This window comes from Sarcophilus harrisii, chromosome 3 (assembly GCF_902635505.1).
Source record: "Sarcophilus harrisii chromosome 3, mSarHar1.11, whole genome shotgun sequence".
Classification (NCBI taxonomy): Eukaryota; Metazoa; Chordata; class Mammalia; order Dasyuromorphia; family Dasyuridae; genus Sarcophilus; species Sarcophilus harrisii.
Genome location: NC_045428.1, coordinates 545,719,792 through 545,739,130, shown reverse-complemented (window position 1 = coordinate 545,739,130; position 19,339 = coordinate 545,719,792). Strand labels below are relative to the sequence as shown.

Sequence of the window (19,339 nt, the reverse complement as noted above, 5' to 3'; positions counted from 1 at the left end):
GATTTAAAGACAATTACAAAGCTGTTAGGAGGGAAGGGAGAATGATAGCCAAGTTGGGACTAACTAGCTAAATCTCTTTTGGGGGACACTCTGGCCCTAGTGACCAGAACCAGCATTTTCTGTTGTCAATTTCAAACACTTTAGAAGAGAAAATGTCATTAAATGCAGTTCTGATTTTTTTTTTTTTGGGGCAGGAAGGCCTAGGTCAAAGGCCTTTGAATAGAATTGAACACAAAGATGCAGCACAAGCATAAACTTGGCAGCCCTGGGCCTGGGGCTGGATCCCAACTGCTCTTTATTGGCTAAATGATCTTAGGAAAGTTAGCTACTTCTTAGGCCTTCATTTCTGAACCTATAAAATCGTACAGATTGGACTATCTCTAAATGATAGATCTCTAAAGCCAGTCAATAAGTATTAAGTACTTATTATATGTCCAACATTGTGTTAAGTAGTGAGGATGAAACAAGGACCAGAAGACAGCTTCCCTTGGGGAGCTCACAATCTATAGCAGAGACAACAAGGACAGCTATGGACAAACAAGCTACAGACTGGATGAAACAGTCAGCAAAAAGAAGGGGCCAATTCTCCAATTGAAAAATGGTCAAAGGATATGAACAGACAATTCTCAGATGAAGAAATTGAAACTATTTCTAGTCATATGAAAAGATGCTCCAAGTCATTATTAATCAGAGAAATGCAAATTAAGACAACTCTAAGATACCACTACACCTGTCAGATTGGCTAAGATGACAGGAAAAAATAATGATGATTGTTGGAGGGGATGCGGGAAAACTGGGACATTGATGCATTGTGGGTGGAGGTGTGAACGAATCCAACCATTTTGGAGAGTAGTTTGGAACTATGCTCAAAAAGTTATCAAACTGTGCATACCCTTTGATCCAGCAGTGTTACTACTGGGATTATATCCCAAAGAGATTATAAAGAAGGGAAAGGGACCTGTATGTGCACGAATGTTTGTGGCAGCCCTTTTTGTAGTGGCTAGAAACTGGAAACTGAATGGATGTCCATCAGTTGGAGAATGGCTGAATAAATTGTGGTATATGAAAATTATGGAATATTACTGTTCTGTAAGAAATGACCAACAGGATGATTTCAGAAAGGCCTGGAGAGACTTACACGAACTGATGCTGAGTGAAATGAGCAGGACCAGGAGATCATTATATACTTCAACAACAATACTAGATGATGACCAGTTCTGATGGATCAGGCCATCCTCAGCAACGAGATCAACCAAATCATTTCTAATGGAGCAGTAATGAACTGAACTAGCTATGCCCAGAAAAAGAACTCTGGGAGATGACTAAAAACTATTACATTGAATTCCCAATCCCTATATTTATGCCCACCTGCATTTTTTATTTCCTTCACAAGCTAATTGTACAATATTTCAGAGTCTGATTCTTTTTGTACAGCAAAATAATGTTTTGGTCATGTATACTTATTGTTTATCTAATTTATTTTTTAATGTACTTAACATCTACTGGTCATCCTGCCATCTTGGGGAAGGGGTGGAGGGTAAGAGGTGAAAAATTGGAACAAGAGGTTTGGCAATTATTAATGCTGTAAAGTTACCCATGCACATATCCTGTAAATAAAAGGCTATAAAAAAAAAAAAAAAAACTGGAAGAAAAAAAAAAGAAGGCCAGCATTAATGGGGTTCAGAAACGACTTCTTTACAAAGTGGGATTTTTGTTGTGAAGTCGGGAAGCAGAAATGAGGAGGGAAAGAATCCTACACATGGGGGGCAGCCAGAAAAAAATGTCTTAGGTCTGGAGACGAAGGTCCTCTCCTATTCTAAAGATCACTCTTCTAGGACTATGAGCTTTTTTCCTCTAAGCCTATTTCCTCATCTATAAAATAGGGACAGTGATCTTTGTGCTTTCTATTTTACAGGACTATGACAAGGAAAGCACTTTGTAAGCCTAAAGCACAGGAAAAATGGATATTTATCATCTCTCAGAAGTGGAAGAGATTCTAACAGCCACCCAGTTTAAACTTCTATCTGAAAGAGAATTCCCCCTGTAATAGATCCAAAAAAGTCATGCAGTCCTTACTTGAAGACACCTGATAAGGGAAAAGTACAGTGTGAGGTAGCCCCTTCTACTTTTAATAGTCCCATTACAACTTCTATCCACTCACTGCTGCTACTGCTTCTGTCCTCTGGGGCCAAACAGAATACATCTCGTCCCTCTCCTACACACAACAGCCCTTAAACTAGAATCCTCTCTTCTCTGGGCTAAACATTCCTAGTTTCTTCAATCCACCCTCGTATGGCCTGAGGTCAAGGGCCTTCACCATTCTAAGAAGCTCCTGAATGTTCTGACTGCCAACATTCTGGCTAAATGTGCTCAGTTTCCCAGAAAGAAACAGTAATCCATTCGGTGTCTGGTCAAGGCAGAGTACAGTACTGCTGCCTCCTTCCAAGGACTAGATAGAAAACCTTTCTTTATGCAACCAAAGGCATATCAGTTCTTTTCACTCTCATCATTTTTGTTGATCTGTGCAAAGTTTGAGACCCACTAACACTCCCAATTATTTTTCAGATGAACTGCTAGCTAGATATCTTCACCCATACTCTGTCCTTGAGAAATTGATTTTCTGAACCCAGATGTGGGGCTTTAATCCCTTATTTATTAAATAATCCCTATTAAATTTCATCTCATTACATCTGGCCAATGCTTTAACCCAGGGGTCCTCAAACTTTTTAAATAGGGGGCCAGTTCACTGTCCCTCAGACTGTTGGAGGTCTGGACTATAGTAAAAACAAAAATTTTGTTTTGTGGGCCTTTAAATAAAGAAACTTCATAGCCCTGGGTGAGGGGGATAAACCTCCTCAGCTGCTGCATCTGGCCCACGGCCGTAGTTTGAGGACGCCTGCTTTAATCTAATGACATCTTTCTTAGTTCTGACTCAGACATTTGATTTTAGTCATCCACTCTAAAATATCTCATTTCTGCTTTTCCCCAAGCCATTAATAATAATGTCAAACAACACCAAGAGCAGACCCCTAGACACTCCAAAGGAGACCTTCTAAGTCAGTGGTGCTCAAAATGTGGCCCAGTCTCCAAGAGTCCTTAAGATCCTGCCAGGGCATCCTTGAAGTCAAAACGATTTTCATAATAATACTAAGATTATCATTTACCTTTCTCACTCTCATTTTCTCATTAGTGTATAGAAGCTACATGATTTGTGAATTAATGACTTGGCTGAGAACATGAAGGCTGAGTTAATATAGCTCAGTCTGCAGAATTGTACTTCTGACTTACACAATGATGAATCTAAAGATATGGGTGAGACTTGCTGTTGTGTCACCACCACACAATTATTATAAAAGATCTTTTATGTGACTGCTTGGCAACAAGCACAAGCAGTACTGAAACATTCAAAGTGTTGAATAATTTTTTTGAATCTCCTGGTTTATCCTGGAATGACTATTGATAATTCCATTGATAGTGTGAATAAACATGCTGGTGTCTTAGCACAAATCCAGGCTACGACAGCAAATTGTACTAGTAATCACTATATTCTTTATTGCCACCCACTGAAGGGGGAAAAATACCAGGTTCACTTAAGGATGTCCTTTAAGCAATAAAAATTATTAATTTTTATTAAATTCTGTCCCTTGAATGGATGTCTTTTTAATATTCTGCATGGCAAAATGGAAAATATGCACTTTTGAGTATACCAAGATATGAAGATTATGTATTGAGAAAAAAAATATGTTGGTGACTGAGTTGTAAGCTGAACAGGCCAGTTTTTTCACTGAACACCATTTTTACTTGAGAGAATTATGCTCATTATTCAGATTTGGGTACTTGACAGACATTTTCTTGGAAATGAACAAAATGAACCTTTCACCTGAAGGAAAACCATTGACAGTTTTTGTAGCAAGTGATAAAATTAGAACTTTCAAGTGAAAACTAAAATTTTGGCAAACTTGTATCCACACCACTGTAAGCTTGAAAGTTTCCAAATACTGAAAAATTTTTCTGATGATTAGGGGGTAGATTCAAATAATGCTATTTTTTTCACATCATATAATGAAATATGTCAACAATTAGAAGAACTTCATAACTCAATGAACCAGTATTTTCCAAATGATCAATACATGATGTTACAAAATCATGCATAGATTAAAAAACCATTCAAAGTACATGACAGATCAATGGATAATAATGGGACAAAAAGCAGGAAAAGATCATTGATATGATTTCAGATGCCACTTTGCAACTAATCTTGAAGTCTTGCCATGTATCAATTGAGTTTTATATAAATATATGTAACATTTGAAAAGGCTTTTAAATTTTATTTCTCCCGTTTCCAACTATTTGTCTATTTGAAACCAGATTTTCTTCATCTGTTTTTTTTTTTTTCCTTCATCTATTTCAAGCAAAATACATATTGCAAGAGATAACATGCAGAAGCAGGCAGGAAAGACCCTACTGGTCTTTTCTGAAGCTAGAGACTCAAAAGATTTAATCAAGTGTGTGAAAAAATACCGCCACTCTTCTTCACTACATTTTTGTTGGTTTGGAAAATAGCTTTCACAAACAGTATTATGTTAACATGTAATAAGTTTATTATGATTTACATAAATATTTTAAAATTTATCAGTTTTCATTTCTAATGCAATCAATATGGATAGCTAAAACCCACATCAACAAAAGTGTAATGGGTAACATTGAGAACCATTATTTTTCTCGAGATAGGACAAACAATTTTATATATGACTTTTCTGAACTATACCCATTATCAAAATACAGCACACCAAGGACTTAGAAATGCAACAGAGTCTGAGGTGAAAAAGAAGAGTGTCTTTAATGGTGGAGTCTCTTTTATAAGGAAATTTCAGTTATTTTTCAATTGATAATTATTCAAATATTATCTCTTTTCCTTGCTGTTATCCCCCTCTTCCCCTCAAAAACAGGATGTACCAAAGTAGTCTTAACCTAACATATTGACTGTCTTAATCCTATGTTAACACTGAAATCTGTTCTGTCAGCAAACAAGTTTGAAAAAAATAAAGAGTATGACAATCAAAACTTGACAGAAGGTAGAGAAGAAAATAAAGCTTTGAGCTTGAACACTGAAGCTCCTCTGATCACTTTCCTATTCCTGATTGTCAAAGTATATAATATCAGGGTCTGAGCAGGACTCTGAATCAAGAAGAATGCAGAGGATCTGGCCTAAAAAATTTAACTTGGTTGTCTCCATCAACAATGATGAACTCTGAAAGAACAACTCAGAAACCCAAAGTTATCTTCACAATTTGTTGGGAACATAATCTCAAAGAAAAAAAAAAAAAACCCACTTTCTTTCACTAAGGCCCCTTTTCGATTTCAAACATAGAAAGGGAAAATGAGTGCTATAACATAAAGTACAATAGACATGAAATCTGAAGTCCTGAAGAACTTTTTAGTTCACCAGAATATAGAGGTCAATCACCTAAAACAGGATTTTGTTGAAGGAAAGAAAAATTATAGGAATAAACTAAAAAAATACTCATTTTTAGACTGAATTTATATTTTATGTAGATTTTGAAGGAAAGTATGGAATTTAACATTCAATGTGGAATATTTTCTTCAATAAAATCTTTTTACAAGTTGCAGAAAATGTTCACAATACCACATATAGAGAGTAGGAAGGTATATTAAAATTATTTAGTTCTATCCCTTTGTTTCAAAGATGAAATAACTGAGGTCCAAGTTAAGGAAATGAGATTGGTTAATACTATTTGCACTCTCTCTCACTATTTGTGCCTATTATACTTCAATATTTCAAACATCTATGTATGTTGGGGGATTTGGGAGCATGGGTATTCCCTTCACTAAGATGTATTTGTCCAGTTATTGTTGTGCTCTTAAGTTCATCTGGGTGAAAAAATTCATCCTCCAGTAGTCACCACTTTTTTGGTAATGAGTCTTTCTGAATTTTGTTAGGCTGATTCTTGGATGCCTAATAGAGTTAGGCATCTCTTACAGGTCTAGAAGCTTTTCTGGCTGGAGAGAGATCAATTAATGCTCATACCCTGTTGATGCAACCTTGAAAATTCAGGATCAGGGCAGCTAAATGGTGCAGTGGATAGAGTACCAGCCCTGAAGTCAGGAGAACCTGAGTTCAAATCTGGCCTCAGACACTTAACACTTCCCACCTGTGTGACCCTGGACAAGGCACTTAACCCCAATTGCCTCAGGAAAAAAAAAAAAAAAAAGAATTAAAAAAAAGAAAGAAAGAAAGAAAAGAAAATCCAGGATCACCTGAGGCTTTTGAGGCAAATCCTGTTTATTACAGAAAAACAGAACTGTGAGATTTAAAAAAAAAAAAAAAAATCCAGAGAGGAAAAGAGCTCACCTCTTTTCACTAAATAAAGACATATAACCAGAGATTAAGAAACAAGCCCCCTAAAAATCTAAGCCATGATTATCATTCAAAGGAAGCCAGAATCCTTTAGCTAGTATGAAGGATCTGGCTATGACCACTGTCTTACACTGCTTCAGAAGCCTTCTACTACTTACATTTGTTTTTCTGCACATGCTTCTCAGAAACAAAGAAAGCCTGCGTAACATGACTGAATAAGGAGTAATCACAGTAGCAGAAGAGAAAGAAAGCCAAAGCCAATAATTACATATACATCCCTCCATTCTTGTTTGAGATCCCTGCATTACTACCTTTTTTAATATAGGAGGGAAGTAAGGATCAGGGGTAAAGAAATTTGCCCAAATTCACACAGTTGGTAAAGTTAAGATGAAAATGATAAGCACTCAGAATTTATATGGCACTTACTATGTGCCAGCACTATTCTAAGTGCTTTGCAAATATTCTCATTTGATCCTTCACAATAACCCTGAATATTTTTTTTTACAGTTGAGGAAACTGAGACAAATAGGTTAGACCACAGTCACATAGCTAGAAAGTATCTAAAGCTGGATTTTAACCATATCTTCCTAACTAGGATGTAGGCCCAAATCTCTGCCCTGCCAAGCCAGTAATCTTCCCACGGTATTCGCTATGATCCCTCTTGAATCATGTGACTCCAGTGGGAAAAGGTCAGTTCATACAAACTACTCTTTTCCATTGTTTTCCCTTCTCAGCTGTATGAAACCCTATAGGTAAAACAGGGATAAAAACATTTGTATTATCTTACCTGACAGGGTTATTGTGAGAAAGGTTTTGCTACTTTAAAATAGTTTATGATTTTCCTACCTAAAAGTTAAGAGTTGAAATTAAAATAAAAAATACTTTTCCAGGCTACTCACTATACACATTTTAACACTTATCACAGGATCTCAGAGGAACTTCAGAAGCTATTTAAGGCCAAATGTATATGAACAGGAATTCCATCCACAATACTCCCTAACTTCCATGTAATAGCATTCAGTGATAGGAAACTCAATGTATCAAATCAGTTTATTTTATTTTAGAACTATGCAATGTGCTAAGAAGCTTTTTTTTTTTTTTTTTTTTTTTTTTAACATTAAGCCAAAGTCAATCTTCTTGCCAACTTCTATACATTTTTCCTAGTTCTGTCTAACAGAACAAATTCATGGTACAGCACTTCAAATTTTTGAAAACAGAAAGATCAAGTCCCTTCTCTAAATCTTCTTTCCCCCATGGGCTTAAACATCTCCAATTCCTCCTAATAGCTTTCATACAACAGGAAGACACTACAATCATTCTAAACATTCTTCTCCTCTAGACCCATTCAGGTTATCAGTCAATTCCTAAAACATACTACTCAAATTCAGCAAAGTGTTTCAAAGAGGCTCTGCTTACTAAAACAGAGAAGAGTAGACTTATCTATTAGGTTTTTCTGGACAGTAAATCTCTAAAAATGCAGTATACAATTATATCACCTTTCTGTGGTTGCTGTGTTATGTTATCGAATATATAAAGAGTTCACTAAAAGATCTCTCCCCTTCTTTTTCATGAGTTGCTGCCCTATGTTTTACTTACAGCTAAAACAATTTTGTTGTTGTTTTTAAGTCCATGTGAAGGATTTTGTCTCTGCTAAATTTCATCATACTAGAGTTTGTCTATCTTTCTAGTCTGTCAAGACAAAGTTGCTCTTCTTCCTTACCACTGTCAAATTTCGGATTTCTTCCATGACACGAGGCCAAAAGGACTGTAGGCTCTGCTGAGCATCACTGCTGCTGGTACTGCCAAATCCTCCATCTGTGGACATTCTGGTAACTATGGAATAAACATACATCCAAGATATTAGAAATAAGGAGAGCAAAAATCAAGCTGTTAAGAGGTTCTATAAGGTTCCCAAATTTCTCTTTCTTTGTGATATTTGAATCTATTAACTCATATGTTCAGACTGAAAACATGTTTCCATGCAAAGGAAGCAAGGCTTCCAGACAAGATAAACCTTGTAACATGAAGAGCAGTAAGTATGATTCACTCCCCTTATTTGTACGATAGGGACTACCAAGGAACTTCAAGTGAAACAGCTTCCACAAAAAGAACTCTCAGGGATCTCAGTCTAGGCAACTGTGGTCTCACAGAACTATCTGTTTCCGGGGCACTGGAGTGTCAGTCTAGATTTCTCTTAAGCAAATTGCTTAACTTCTCTATGACTCTAAAAGAGGATATTAATACTTGTACAATGTACTTTATAGGACTGTGCTGAAGGTCAAATGAATACATATAAAGTATCTTCTAAGCCACAAAATATCATGTAAATATCAGCTAGAATACATTTACCTCCCCCTCAAAAAAACAAACAAACAAAAACACAAACTTTGGGGTTTTTAGTTTCTGATCTATAGGGGGAAAAAAATCACATCAAAAATCTACCCTGGTTATATCCACCATCTTGAGGAAATCTGGGCTTTTCCCATACCAGGTCATAGAATCCAGAGAATCGGAAAGAATTCATTAGACATTCTCTGGTCAAAACCAACTGCAATAAAAATCAAAGCCCAAAAAGAGGACTTGTTTGATGGAGGAAGTCTTTCTGAACACCATATGGCTAACTCTTTTAGAATTAAGAATTTTGTGTTTTAAGACATGGGGTAATTTTCAAGGTTTTATCAAATATATCTGAGGACTACCAATAGTAAATGGGTAGAAGAAGGCACTAACCTATAACCCCTTCCCAAGCTGAATCTTGCTCTTGCTGTGTGGCACCAAGCTAACACCAACAACTGAGGTATCAGAATCCCAAAGCAGCTCAAGGTTCAGATCACCAAGAAATAATAGGGAATTGTTGCAGCAGCAGAAGACCAAAGGCAGCCTTCTAGGCAATTGCTTTTGTCTGGAAGAGGGAAAAGTGAACAAGAAGCCATGGATTAGTTCTACACTCTATACATATGATTATCAAGTTCTGCAATATTTAAGAGACAAACGAATAGCTCCAGGTGGCTTAAGTGCTTACCTGGCAAATGCTTACTTAGATGGCCAAAAAACAAACAAAAAACCATTTAAACATAAAAGAGAAATTTAAGCCTAAAAATTTCTGTATTTGGGAATAATTCTGGCAAGATTTCATATATGTGACAGGCTGCTGGCAAATAGCTAAATAAGAAGTCCTTCAATTCAGAGGAGGTATGTATTCTTGTGCTTGTGAGGTGTTTGAGTATTTATATAGAACAGGATGATACATGGCCAAACTTGTTCTCCAGGCTCAGGAAGTACTGGTACAGATGCTGAGCAAATTACTTCTCATTTGGAAAAAGGGGGTGGGGGTGTGCAAAGAGCCTGGGGGAGGGAAGGGAAGAGAAAAAGGGGGGAGGAGGAGAGAGGCAGCAGGAGTCAAATTCGGGATTAAACAGTGACAATTACCAACCACCTATGTATTGACCAGGGTCATCCTGGAAATGCTGCATAGAAGGAGAGTGATGGGTTTTGATTTTTAAATTCCTTAAAGAATTTTTTTTAATTCACCCAAAGGTTAAGACTGGGAAAGAAGAAAGTGCCCAATATTTTGAAGAATTTCAGCACAGACACAGAATGATATTAGTGTGTGGTGATGTAATAGGAAAAACCACTGAGTCATTTTCTGGTATTAAAAGTAAAGGAGTATAGTTCAAGTCTGTGGAAGATACCTGGTAGGGAGTGAATAAAGCTGGGCCTACAAGTTAACACTGAGGGCAGTACTCCAGATTTAGAAATCGTTGATTTACAAAATTCCAGTGGAAAAAAGACCTCAGAGATCATGGATTTAGAGCTAAAAGAGACCGCAAGAGGTCACCTGATCCAAATCCCTCATTTTATATAAGAAACTGAAACCCAAAGGGGCAGCTATGTGATACAGTGGATACAGAGCTGGGCCTAGAGTCAGGAATACCAATTTCAAATATGGCCTCAGACACACTGTATAACTCTGGGCAAATCATATAACATGTCTGTCTCAATTTTCTCAAATGGGAAAATGAGGACAGGAAAAGCATCTACCTCTTGTTGGGTTGTTGTGAGGATCAAATGAAAGGATATCTGTAGAAGGTTCAGCACTGCATCCCAAAGTAAGCTGTCAAAAACACACTATTAAGGAAGTAGAATTTCTTGAATCCAAACCCAAGTTCTCTGACAATCTAAAATTCTTTGCCTAGTGCAACCCTTGTCTGAAATGTGTATTCCTGATATAATGATATTCCCTAACCACTGATCATGGCTGGTCAAGGCCCCAAATGGCACGTTCACGTATCATTTAGACTGTTTAAATATTACCCTAAACTGGACTGGATTTCAAAAAAATCTTGGAGACTGAGCAATGTAACCAAATTTCTCCTCAGTAATTTTCTAAGAGATGGCAAAACCGACTAGTGGAAAAAGAACCATCATTCTGCCTAATCTGAAACAAAAGCATTCTCAAGGAGGAAGCAGTGCCCAAGACCTTTCTTGTTGGGGTGTCTCTCATCCACATGGGGGCAAGATACCCCACTGAAGTAGTATCAGAAAAGTTTGCTGACAGTGCCTCAGATTAGTACCTTGAACCAAGCTTGAATTTCAGCTTTGAACTTGTGACATTAAAGCCAGGGAAGATGATTCAACCAATTCAGTTTATGAGAGGCCAATGGCAAAGTCAGGAAGATGGTCCCACTCTTGTGCTTTCTAACCCATAACATTAAGTGTCTCATGTATGCAGAGGACAGAAAACAGAAGAAACTGATTTTCCAAGAGCTTGCATTGGCAAAAATCACAAAAAACTACAAAAGGCAGAATGCAAAAAGGGGAAGAGAATCTGGGAAAATATCCCAGGAAAATTTGGGGAAAGATCTTCCACCTTAGGCTTTGAGGTACCTAAACTGAGCCTTTAAGAAAAATTCTAGCACCCTACACCAACTGTCATCAAAGGAGCCAGAATTTGAAAAGATGAATTCAACAGCAGTAACCTATACAAAAGCCTATTTCAGATCTCTCATTCAGTTCAGGGATACCAAATGTTGCCCACCACTGTTTCCAACAACATTCTGATTATGGAATCTTTGAGGAAGATGTTGGTAAGAGGTTCTGACCTGTCCTCTGGCCAATGGAACCTAACAAACGCTCAACAAGAGCTGACACACTGCTGATCCTGTCTGGCCAGCTGCTACCCAGGCTGTCGCTTTACCTCCTCCATGTTCTGCCATATTTGCCATGAATGTGTTGGAGGGGGTCTGATGGCATAAAAACGTGTGGGAGTCTTAGAAGCCACGGATGACTCTAAACCAGTTGGCTCAGAGCCACATACTATTGCAAAATGGGTCACAGAAGAGGCCAAAGTTAACAAATCTTTTTGGAAACAGGAAGGTATAAGGGCAGCTAAGTGGCGCAGTGGATCTCTGGACCAAGCACCAGCCTTGGAGTCAGGAGAACCCCGAGTTCAAATCCAACCTCAAACATTAAATGTTTTCTAACATTTGTGCTAGTAAATGCTTACTAGTTATGGGACTCTGGACAATTGCTCTCAAAAAAAAAAAAAAATAAAGATTAGGAAGGTATGTCAGCATTTCAAATAAACAAATACATTTTCACTTGAGACATATGCTCTGGGAAACCATATGTGTCTTGTTAATAGGGAGAAGAGCCAAAAACATCCCACAAATGATGTTTTGTGGTGGCAGCCTGGTGGAGTGGAGAAAACACTACCCCGACATCAGGAGGGCATAGGTCCAAGTTCCCGCTTGGAAGTTCATTAACAATTAAGTTCTGGACTAGTTACTTCACTCCCGGTAACTCAGTATCCTCATCTGTCAAAAAGAAATAATACTCATATGCTATCTCCTTCACAGGGTTGTCTCTAAGGAAAATGGTTCACAAATCTCAAAGCTTTTTAGTTTCTGAATTTCACTTCTTCGGAATCTTTTTCTACATGGAATGACTAAATAAATTGTGCTTCATATTATTGTGCCATAAGAGATGAAAAAATGGACAGTTTCAGAGGAAAACGGGGAAGAATTCTATAAACAGATGCCAAGTGAAGAGAGCTAGAAATTTTTTCTAGTTAATGTTTTTATTAATTTTTTTAAACTAAAGCTTTTTATTTTCAAAACATATGCACAGATAATTTTCAACATTCACTTTAACAAAACCTTGTGTTGGCAAATTTTTTTTTCCTTTCTCTTCCCTTCACCCACTCCCCTAGATGGCAAGTAATTCAATATGTTAAACATGGGCAATTCTTATACATATTTCCACAATTATCATGGTGCACCAAAAAAATTAGATAAAAAGGAAAAAAACAACAAAAATGCAAGAAAATTAAAAAAGTGAAAATACTATGGTGTGATCCACACTCAAGTCCCCATAGTCCTCTCTCTGGGTGCAGATGGTTCTAGGAGAACTCATACAATGAAAATAAAATAACAAACAATTTTGAAAGATTCTTTCATCAGTGCAATGACAAGCCACAATTCCAGAGAACTGAAAATGAAAAGAGACCACCACTTAAACCTCCTGACAGAGAGGTGATGGACTAAAAATCCAGAATAAGACATACAACTTTAGAAATGATCAATGTATCAATTTGCTTAGCTGGATAATACATACTTGTTATGAGGGTTTTTTTTTTTTTTAAGGGGGAGAAAGGAGGGGATGGTAATAGCTAGTATAAAGCACTTTAAAGTTTACAAAAAGCTTTGCAAATATCTCATTTGATCCTCACAACAATGCAGGGAAGGAGATGCTCTTATTATATTCATTTCACACCTGAGGAAACTGACAAAGGCAGAGAGATTAAGTAATTTGCCTCAGGTCATACATTTAATAAGCATTTAAGGTTGGGTTTGAACTCAGAACTTTCTGACTCCAGATCCAATATTCTACATAGTCTACCTAGCTGTCTAACAAATGTTTGTTTAAAAAAATAAAAAATTCACCTATAAAACTCTTAAAATATTTAGCAACAAAAAGAAAATGGCAAAAAAAAATTTTAAGAAAAATTATATTCCTACTAAGTTTAAAATAAAGAGGTAGTAAGCAGACTGGCATAGTAGAAAGAGAAAAAATCTGGATTCCCTTTTTATCTGACATCTGGTTATATGGCCACTGTGAAGTCACCTACCCTCTTGTTGTGCCTCAGACAATTTTCTAAGACTTTTAAGTGGCAGAGAAAGTGGCAGCAGACATTAGTACAGGTAATTTCCTATAGCAATGAAATCACAAATCCTTTTTAAAAAGAGAGAAAAAGAATAGTATCCTTCTGGAATAATCTTCTTAAAGAGTAATAGCAATAGTCTGGCATTGTCTGGTTTGAGTGCTTGAGTTCAAGTCCTGTTCCCATCTCTGATAGTCAAAGTCAGCAGCATATGGATCTAACACACAGATCCCAAGAGGCCAAAGTGGTGGGGGAGTGAGTGGAATGAGCTTGCTGCAGAAGCGAAGTCTTAAAATGTGCCTCTTTTGGGGGGAAAAAAAGAGGAAATAAATATTCAGAAAAAGGCAGTCCCAGGAACTTTCCTCAGGAACAAAGACTCTGGATAGAAGCCAGTAAACTTCCTTCCACTAGTGCTGGATTCCCTCCTAAAGCAGTAATATCTCTGGCACCCACTACTAAGCCCATAACATGAAGAAGACTCACATTTTATTCCTCTAAGGAAGGTTAGCAGGACACTGGGCAATGGATTTGATTCAAAGGATCTGAATCCAACTAATTCTATTAGCACCCGAGTTACTATAAAAGTCCCTTACACCTTCTGGCCTCCAATGCATCTTCTGTAATTGTATAATTACCACTATTGTCATACTTATAGAGTGCTTTACAGATTAGCAAATGCTTTTTGCATTCTAACCCTTTGACCCTATAGCACAAATGTCACTGCTACCATTTTACAAGAACCTTGAAGTCAGAGATATTAAGGGACTTGCCCATGGTCATACAATCACTAAGTGTCAGAGCCAAGTCTTCGGACTCTACTATCCTCCATGTCTTCAGTAGAACTGAGGGATTGTACTATGGGATCTTATGGTCTAGTTCACCTATTAATCTTCTGATCTTCCCTTACAGAAAGTTATGAAGGAAAAAAATGACAGGGAAACAGAACTCTTGACATGGGGTGATTTAAACAGTCCAAGAGAAAGAAAGAAAAGGAGATCCAGCTGTCAAAAATCAAACCAGTTAACACTTTATCAAATTAGAAGACATGGACAGTGAACTGTCATTTTAAAAACACATCAGCAGCTAAGTGTTTCAGTTTTTAAAGATTCCCTTGGAAACTTCTGAAGCTTTTGCTCTTGACAGGTTCTAGGCTCATCAAATCCTCCATAACTCTAACTTACCCAGACACCAAAAAGATGTACCAAAAGTCATCACACATTATAGTATCTGGTTTCTAAAAACGTTCCAGCCTTAGCCATAACCTTTTCATGCCAATGTCTTTTAGCAAACTCAGGCCCAACATGACATAGTTTTATAAAGTAATGAGAAGAAGGTCATGATGAGAAAATGACTTTTTGGGGGAGGGATGAAGGGTAAGTCTGCCTTGTCTAGAGGTACCAATTCACTCTCTCCTCCCCATCAACCCCCCCAACCAACCCATCAAAGGGCTGAGACAGAAAAGTAAGAAGGGTTTCCAACAAATGCAGGATTCTGAAAGACTTGATAAATCTAAAGGATTCTCTACCAAAAGCCTATATTAGTGAGCCCTTTTAAAAACCTTTCACTTTTCATTGCCTGCTGCATCAAGGAAGTCAATAAAAATGAGGAGCTGGTTATATAACATCCTATACATCTGTGATTTGTATAGAAATATAATTATTGTACAAATGGTTAAGTTTAAACTTTCAAGATACTCTATTCCTTGAAATGATCTATTTGCTCTACATCTCAGAGAAAATGGTTCCCACCTATGCCCATTTCATCACATGTGGAACAGTTTTGACATTTTTAAAAAGCTGGTTTAGATCTGTCTGTCTTGATCCCTCACCACCTGCCAACTCACACAGTGTTTTTCCATGTCAGAGCCTAAGCTATATCCAAAATTCTCACAACACAGACTACTCATTCCTGAGAAGCACCTTTGAGATCTGAGCAATGTCTAAGCAGGCATGAGCTTGACTGCCCTTGAGTTTTCCAGTTGTTCCCATCCCAAGCTCCAGAAATAAGAGGCTATCCATTCTGATACCCTCGATGGAAACATAAGAAGCCTGAGACTCAGAAAAAGAGTGGGACTTGCCCAAAGTCATACAGCTTCCCCCCTGCAGAATCTGCCCCTAAACTCAAACCTTCTGACTGTAAGCCCAGGGTCTCCTCCTGGGGCCCCTGCAAGGACACAATCTCACTCTGAACTCATTTCTTCTCTCTTCAACAAACGATACCCTGGCTCTGTCATCCCATGATGGCAAGGAGATTCTTTTTTCTTCTTCCTTTTTTTGGAAGATGACTCTTCAACGGAACTATATTTCCTTCACTTCCTTTCCAAGAAAACACCACATATATTATATTCAATCAGAAGCACAGATTCCTGGAACCTCAATTGGAACCCCAGTCCTGCCACTTAGCTATATGTTGATCTTGGCAGTTAAGAGTTTCTTCACCTAAAATCAAGACTCTAGGGAACTAGATAATCAATAAAAACTCTTTCTAACTCTAAATACTATGATCCTAGATCAAATACTATGACCCTGGGACTCTACGTCTCTGAGATGCGCAGATCTCCCACCAACTTCTAAGTGCTACCTCCAAACCAAAAAGAACAAAAGTAGCTTTTTTGTCCAAAAAAAAAAAAGTGCTCCAATGAGAAAGATTGGTGAGCCATGAATACTTCTGCCTGCCTGAGACACTCCATCTTGTGCCAAAGGCTTAGATAATTGAGCAGATTAATCATCAGAAAGAAGAAGAGCAAAAGGAGGTCGTCAGGTGGAGCAGAGAAAAAAAGGGAGGGACAGAGTATGCCATGGTGCCACAGCTCACCAGTCCACCACTTGGAGACCATTTCCCAGACTGTATACAGAAAGTCAAAGGCCCAGACTCTGCCACCACCAGCACCGTTTCTGTCCCTTTGCCCATGGAAATTCTTTCTGTCCTTCAGGGCTCAATTCTGATGCCGTCTCTTCCTTTTCTGCCAGGACTCTTCTTTGTCTGGAGCTGGACAGGGCCAACAGAACACCTGACTGAACAGGAGTTGGAGGACCTAGGGCCCAGCTGTGGTTCCACCAGTAACCACTACATAATCATGAGCAAGTCAGCCTCTGTATGGGCCTCCGCTTCCCTCACCCAAAGGAAAAGATGCTGGGCTGCACCCTGAGGCTCTGTCAGCCTTGAGCCTATAAAACAAGAGTCAATAACCCTTTTAAAGCCCACCTCACAGAGCTGCTGTGAAAAAAAACTTTGTCAACCCCAAAGCCCTTTCTATGTGTGGGTTATTACTGATAAGAGAGATGTGAAGCATTACAAAAATGAAAAAGTAGAATCTTTACAAGAATATCAGCATTCCCTGTGACTATGTGATCCTGTGAGGTAAGGGAGGGAACTAGGATAATCACCTTCTTACAGTTAAGCAAACCCAAATTTAAACAAGGTCACACGGTAAGTAACTGTGTGAAATGGAATTGGAGCAACAAGTCTTGGGAACATTAATTGCCTCAAACTCTGTCTCCTCAGTAAGATAACATCTACATGATCCCTGATCTTTGGTCCTTGATCCCTCATCTCTTCCCCCTCCCCAACAATGACAATGTGAATCTTGGTCAGATCCTTCCAATAAAAGGGTTTGGGAAAGGAACCATTAATTCACTGCCCTAGCTAATTTTTCCAAAATAAAACCAAGGCTGGATATGGTATTTTCAAACTCTTTAAGTAGATACTAAATTCTAAGCATAGATTCAATTCTGAATTCTGGAACTTAAACAAAAATCCCTTAGCCACCCCTAAGAACTGTATTCACACAGGCCAAAGGGAAAGAGGTCCCCTCTAATAGAGAAAGTTAATTCCTGAGTACTCTAAGACACAAGGATTGGCTAGGGGAAAGCAGTGACACTTGATAAAAATAAAAGGAAGGAAGGAGGAATTAAACACAGTAGTTCAGTGAGCTTTTAATTAAAAATGGTTAAGGTTTCTGCTGAACCAAGTAAGAGAAAGCTAAGCTTATTGTCAGAAACCTTTTTACTTTCAAACCATTATATGGCAGACAACAACCTCCCCACACTTTCTGAGAACCCATTAGAGTAGAGTGTCTGTATAACTTAATTCTACTGGAGACTAGTTCCTCAGTCACTAATCAATGCCACTTGTTTTATGTGAGACTATACCCAATTCCAATCCCAGGGGCTAAATGTAAACTAGCTTTTCAAATTTTCTTCTGGGAAACCATTCCTAAGTTCCTAAGGTCTAAAAACTGCTTCCCCAAAGACCACGGGCCTGAGCTTGCAGTCCACTCACTGCTCTATTTAGGATTGGCTCACAAGAGCATATAAAATTTCAATTTGGCAACAGACCCACCTTTACAAGAGAAAAAAAAAAAGCCTAAGCATCAAATGTATTCCACTTACTATCCTCACCAACACCATCTTTGGGCTCTATGCCAAACCAAACCATTGTGATCAAGCTGGTAAAAATAAACACACCACAACTAGTAAAACTAATGAAACAGGAGTAGGCCAACTAATAAGGAAGGAGAATAGGTTTGTAGAAGCTCCACATTCTTTGAAAGGGTAGTATCACCATGCCAAGTACCATCAGTTCAAGGGCAAATCTACAGACCAACAAGATACTGACAAAAATTGGGCAAGAAGAGAAGCCTCTAGATTCCAAGTCAGAAACTTTCTGGGGAATCAAAGGGCAAAGTGACTTTCTATATTCATAGAAAGTCCATTTAAACTATAGGCACAGGTTGTGCTATTACTTTTGGAGGAGCCAGGGCTGTGCTTTACAGAGAGCAAGTGGCCAGAAAAAAGAATTATTTTCCAATCCTACAAATTTATTTAAACTTCATAGTTCTGGGAAGCCAAGATGCAAAATGCCTTAGTGTACTACAGCAGGATCTAGATTTCATCTAACTCCCAGATGCTGAGAAAAGGAAACCCAAAGAAAAACAGGTAGAACAGCCTAAATGGAAAACTTAAATTTAAGAACCTATCTCTGAAGTGCAAATTTGTCATTATTTGGGGGACAACCAACTCTCAGTTGGCATCTTCTAAATAGAAACCCTGTCCTTAAGCTACAAAAAGCAGTTGGGCCCACAATTCCCTCTTGAGTCTACAACTGGGGCAGTATGATTCAACTCTAGAAAGCCAGGATTAGTCACAAGGCTAATTTTTAATAGGGGCACACCTTCTCTTCCTCCTTCCTATTTTTCCCTTCTCATGATATCCCCCAAAACCCATCCTTTTCTTCCTTCTTTTATGCCTGCCTCAGTCAAGTATATTCAGTTGAAAAGACTACTAGATTTGGATTCAAGAGACCTGGGTCACCTGAAAACTCCCAAATCTGTTCCCAATCTACCTTTTTAGATTTACTTCCTATTATCCCCCTTCACTCACAAGAGGTTCTCTGAACTCTGCATCCTGTTCTTTCTCTTTCCTCCCCCTCCTCCCCAGTCTAGGATATCTGCCTTGTCCTCTGCCTTCTCTCACTCTGGTAATCCTTCTCTTTATTCAAGGTTTAGCTCAGGTGCCATCTCTCACTCTTCTGATCATCTCTATTTACCTTGACTGACTTATGTGCATCTATGTGTTCAAGCTTTTAATAGCCTGAAACTGCACTAAGACTTTTAGAACACCCTAAACTGTTACCCCCTTACAAAAAATAGGCTCCACAAAGGCTGGGACTGCCTAGTGGGATACCTTTCACAATTTATCACAATTGATAAATGCTTGTTATTGTTAAAAACTCATTCTGTCCCCTAATGATATGATTTTGAGTAAATCACCTAACCTCTATGAGCCTCAGTTTCTTCA

The 19,339-nt window shown here is 38.1% G+C and overlaps 1 protein-coding gene across 6 annotated transcripts in view; it reads right to left on the bottom strand.

Moving 5' to 3' along the window:
* Positions 1-19,339, bottom strand: part of NFYC (nuclear transcription factor Y subunit gamma) — an 87,454-nt gene that overhangs the window by 28,173 nt on the left and 39,942 nt on the right. For 4 of the 6 annotated variants that reach the window (XM_031962258.1, XM_031962257.1, XM_031962261.1 and 1 more), the window contains 2 exons: positions 9,110-9,281; positions 8,100-8,212 (listed from right to left, as the gene is read on the bottom strand). In XM_031962258.1, the coding sequence (XP_031818118.1) occupies positions 8,100-8,204 (105 nt within the window). In that variant the 5' untranslated portion in view covers positions 8,205-8,212; positions 9,110-9,281. The remainder of the gene's footprint in view (positions 1-8,099; positions 8,213-9,109; positions 9,282-19,339) is intronic. The other 2 variants (XM_031962262.1, XM_031962263.1) reach the window with 1 other exon arrangement.